Source organism: Montipora foliosa, chromosome 1 (genome assembly GCF_036669935.1).
Source record: "Montipora foliosa isolate CH-2021 chromosome 1, ASM3666993v2, whole genome shotgun sequence".
Lineage (NCBI taxonomy): Eukaryota > Metazoa > Cnidaria > Anthozoa > Scleractinia > Acroporidae > Montipora > Montipora foliosa.
In genome coordinates, this window is record NC_090869.1 from 57739165 (window position 1) to 57744164 (window position 5000).

Here is a 5000-nt window from a genome sequence, read left to right on the forward strand (position 1 = left end):
GTTGTTAGTGTAGTTTTCTCACTTACTATGTAAATATGCTTTTAAGTGTTTAGAGTAAATAAAGCATTGTTGTTGTTGAGCACTTACATATTTTCTCTCTTTCAAACAGATGACACATCTTCAGAGCCGTACTCAACGAACGAAGAACCGTCGATTCTAGAACCAGTTCCCAACGGAGAACCACCAATAGTTACAGAGCCGGTAACTTTCCAGTTGGTCGAGCGAGGAACGAAACGTGGAAAGACCAGCCTCGTCGACAGCCATGGCTTCACCTACAACGTCCACTCCAGGCGTCCCTACGCAACTTACTAGCAGTGTACGATGCGTCCAAAGGGAAATCCGAGCAAGGATGCACGAGCGATAACTTTGAGCTTATACTCAAAAGTAAAACTCGTGACAGTCAATTACCTTTTTATAACGTTTTGAATCAAATAAAAACTACAACCACTGTTTTTGTTAACAAAATATCCTTTAGCGTGAAATTGGTACTTTTTCACACCTATTGTTTTTGATCTTCCATTGAATGATACCGCTTGTAAAAAGCCGTTCTAAAAAAAATCGATATCTCAGGATCTACTGACTCTAAGAAATCGCTTGAAACGCGAAAATACTCTCTACCTCAAGACAGTGCTTGCAAGGAATATTTTATTGATGCGCCGAATGTTCTGTAATGCATCAGCCAATTCCAGCAGTACCCATCCCCCCCCCCCCCCCCGGGCTAACCCCCTGGCATTAGCAACTATTTTTTTTAAATCGGCAAATTCCCCGGGGTGGGGACACATAAGCTGTCTAAATGCCCCGGGGTGGGGACGAAGAAAGAGGGCAAATGCCCCGTCCCCGGGATCGAAATAGCCATGTTCACGTCGGTGATCGTTTTTTGATAACCAAATATAGTTCACCTTGTCGCTGTGAAGAATCAAGACATTTTAAATGATGATGAATCGCATTTTAAGCTCGCAAGATTGGTCTTGAAGATCACATTATTTGAATATCACAAACCTTCTGTATTTTAACTCCAGTTTCATGAATTTAAAAATTGCTAGGCTACTGTTGAATGCGAAAAAAAGGAGCAGGGATGGCACAGTCGGTTAGTGCGCGGCCTTGGTGCAAGAGGTCCTGAGTTCGATTCCCGGATCTCGCATCCTTGTTTCGACTCCTTTCCTTTCCGTGTAGCTAAGTAGCTTTAAATACCCGTAAAACGGAGCACTGATGGAGAGGGGGGAGTAAAATGAGCGCACCGTCGACCTCAGGTTTGTCAGTTTAATTACTGTTACGAGTTATCGACGTTAAATAAGGTCTACTTTACTTCGTGTTTACGCAGTCTTCACGTCAGTGATTGTTTTGTGATATTAGTTCACCTTGTCGCTTTTATATATTCATATGCTTACAAGTATAAATGAAGAAATACCTAAAATTGAGAAAACATACCTTTAAAAACATCCACAAGTTTTTCGAGTCCGTGACGGACAAGCCAGTCTTTAACGAAGGCCTCGTCTTTTCCGATAAACTCTTCCATGTTAATTCGAAAACACGTATGTCAAATGCCCGGAGGTCGCCCCGGGGTAGACTAATGCCCAGCCCCAGGGCCGCGATAAAATTGCGAATTCCCCACCCCCGGGACTGACAACTTGAGCAAATGCCCCGCGGTTGCCCGGAGAGGGGGGGGGGGATGGGCACCGCTGGAATTGACTGATGCATAATTTTAAGATTTTGTCCGTGAATGTTTACACTCGTGCCGACAATCACCTCTAACATTAATTATGCAGCAGCAGCAGCGCCATGAAATGTTCATGTCGGTATCAGTTTTTGTGTGTGAATTACTTTAAAGCGTGCTATTTCACATTTTTATTCTTTTGTTTTGACTTTATTATTCCAGTTAGTGAATAATATTTTATTTTCAACTAAACAAAGAAAGAAGCTCGCTGCTTTGAAATTAGCAAAGTAAGAAAGTAATATCACACGCGTGATAAACGATTTTGATTGCCAACGATATTTGTTGATATGTTTTCAATTTGCATCGGTTTTCATCGAGAGCATTTAAGTTTATTAGGCAATTAAAGCGGGATAAAAAAGGCAATATACAGTTTTTAGGAACAATTTCATTGATGACTTTTATATTTTTTCCCTACTTACGGTTTTAAAACTATACCGGAAGATTTAAAAATTATCACATTACCCGCAAAAAAAATTAACACATTACCCGCGGGTAATCGCCCGGAAATCATCGGTAGTTGCAAAACTTTTGGAAGCCATCGGACTTTGGTTTTCAACAGTCAATTTTCACCGTGAAAATCACCGCGATTGGTGCTCACGAGCCGGGTTGTGAAACTATCAAAACATGTAAATTGATCAAAAGTTAGTCAAGCGAAACTGGCAGTGACTTAAAACTTCTTGACCCAAGGATCAGGATTGCATTCCAAACATCAATAAGCAGCTTTTGTATTCGTTAGTACTAGATATCTGACGTTGGCCAAGCGACTTTTGACGTTGGCGAATCGACCTGAGACGTTTGCAAACGAGTCGTTGGCGAAACGACTCTTCGGCGAAACGACCGCAATTCGTGAATATCACTTTCCCGAGGATAGACATATAACATATATTCACTATCACACAATAAACATTTTACCTCACAGTACGATTAGCGTAGTTTGATACTGTTAGAGCCAAATTGACTTTGCTTCTTAAAGGAATGAGTGGGTTGTCTTCGTAGTCTGTGTAATGAATCCAATTTGCTCCGAGTTCCACCTTCATTCCCGCGAACGACGTCTGTTTTACGCGCCCACCAATGTAATCCTGACCTTCCAACACCAGAAAGTCTGTAATTCCGTGATCGTAAAGAGTTTTTGCTGCGGTGATTCCCGATGCACCAGCGCCAAGAATAAGAACTTTTATTCGCCCTTGGGAAGCCGCAGCTGTGAGATCGATACTTAACCAAAGGACGATAATGGATTTTATCATCATCGGCATGATCATACCTAAAGTTGCTTGAAGGCCGAACCTGAATGGAGACCGTCTTTCAAAACAACAACAGATTTGCAGATTGTTGTTGGACCTTGATTATTGAAGTAAAAATGGGGGGGGGGGGGGGGGGGGGGTACACCCAAAAAAATTGGGTAGGGGTGTGTGGCCCGCTTCCCAAAACCCTTACTCTATTTATGATCAAAATCTGCGATTCTCCCTACCCTATTTATGACCTGACCAAAAATTTGATACCCAATTTATGACCTGACCCTTAAATCAATACCCTGGTGCAGACTTGCCTTATAATTATTTCCCTAGTTCAGACCAATGTTAAAGGCAATGTTTATCTGCTTTTATTAGGTAGGTTACATGATAAAGAAGTAGCTTCTAAATAAAAAACGAATTCAAGACTAGAGTGCAAAAATGGATAACCTATTTATGACCAAAATAGCGGCAAATTGGCAAAAATCGATACCCTATTTATGACCAAAACGGCTGAAAAACCCTACTCTTTGGGGCCGCACATACCTATTTTGCCCATATAAGGGAGTAACCCCCCCCCCCCTTCCCGGGTATAGACGCTTCGTTGAACACAATTACCATATTTACTTGAATGCACATACCCATGTCAATGTTGTTGTCTTACTTAACTACAAACGGTTTGTAATAAAGTCAGAGTAGCACAAGAGCTTGCTAGCCAACTCTATTCGGACGTCAAGGGATCGAATCCAATTTTACGATAAAAAACACAGTGAAACAAGAAATATAAGTGAAAGAAACCGACGTTTCGGTGCATCTTGCGCCATTATCAAGGTTATAAAGATAAAATGCGGTTTGTAAAAAGGCTACGTTAAAAACGAATTTGCATGAAAGAGTGCCAAGCTAATTTACATGAATACTTTAGCACGAAGAGAATCCGACTGTACATTCAATGCTGGTTTAAGATATCGAATACACAGCATTTCATTAACAAGGCAGTCAAATTTGTTCCTGCATTTCTTGATTACATTGAAGCGTGCTAAGAAATTGTTCGGAACAGCAGTGTTATGATCTTTGCAATAATGCCTGTAAATAGATGACGCCTTTTGACGGTGTCCCTCAACGCGCGTGTGAAGGTGACCCTTTGTGTACCCGACATAACCTGCATCGCACAGGTCACACTTGAATAAATAAACAACGCATTGCTGGGTTACGATGTTAGGCTTGGGCTCACGCAAGCTTAGATCTTGTTTAAGCTTGCGGTTAGTAAACACGGGTTGAATGGTCTTCTGCACCTTGCTACTAAGATCTCTAAGTTGTCGTTTGACAGACACTGCAGCATCCTGATCTTTATAGGGGATAACTATCCGGATGGCGTCATCGGTATGCTGTTTAGGTTGGTCCACTGCGACTCTCGAGGTGATAAACCTGTTGATGACGGAATCAATAAGGTGATTCGGATACCTCAGCTTACGGAAAACTTCTCTCAGACGTTCACACTCTTCTGAAAAATGCGCCCAAGATGATGATAGCCGGTGCGCACGATCAAGCATTGTGACGAGCAAACCATGCTTGTAGCGGCTATCCACATGGCTATGATAGTGCAGGAGTAGCCCTGTGTTTGTCGGCGTGACGTAAACCTTTGTTTCAACACATGGTGCGCGATTTAAAAGCTGTACCCCAAGGAAAGGGAGCATCCCATTTTTCTCTACCTCCATAGTGAAGCTCACGGCGCTATGGGCGTGGTTCAGAGTATCCAAAAATTGTGTAGCCGCTGCCAGATCCGGCATCCTGACTAGAGTGTCGTCTACGTAGCGGCGGTAAAATTCTGGGAGTTTTCCTTGACTTTTTAGGGACCCTTCAATAGAGCACATAAATACATTAGCCAAAAGGGGTCCAAGAGGAGACCCCATAGCTACTCCATCGGTCTGTTCGTATAGGGCCCCGTCGAACTGAAACAGCTGCCCCTTTGTAGCAACGTGCAGAAGATCAACGAGATCAGTTCTGGTCAAGTTTAGATCATACGTGTCGTTGAACCAGTTGTTCTCGAAAGCTTTCCG

At 42.5% G+C, this 5000-nt stretch overlaps 2 protein-coding genes across 2 annotated transcripts in view; one reads left to right on the forward strand and one right to left on the reverse strand.

Annotated features, from left to right (window-relative positions):
• The window catches only part of LOC138002546 (TBC1 domain family member 7-like), a 44011-nt gene extending 43679 nt beyond the window's left edge, over positions 1-332 (forward strand). Inside the window, exon 8 of the mRNA XM_068848578.1 lies at positions 110-332. Coding sequence (XP_068704679.1) covers positions 110-160 — 51 coding nt within the window. The 3' untranslated portion in view covers positions 161-332. The remainder of the gene's footprint in view (positions 1-109) is intronic.
• LOC138002535 (uncharacterized) overlaps positions 1-3076 on the reverse strand; it is a 10794-nt gene extending 7718 nt beyond the window's left edge. The window contains exon 1 of the mRNA XM_068848569.1: positions 2627-3076. Coding sequence (XP_068704670.1) covers positions 2627-2973 — 347 coding nt within the window. The 5' untranslated portion in view covers positions 2974-3076. The remainder of the gene's footprint in view (positions 1-2626) is intronic.
• Positions 3077-5000: the final 1924 nt, after the last annotated feature.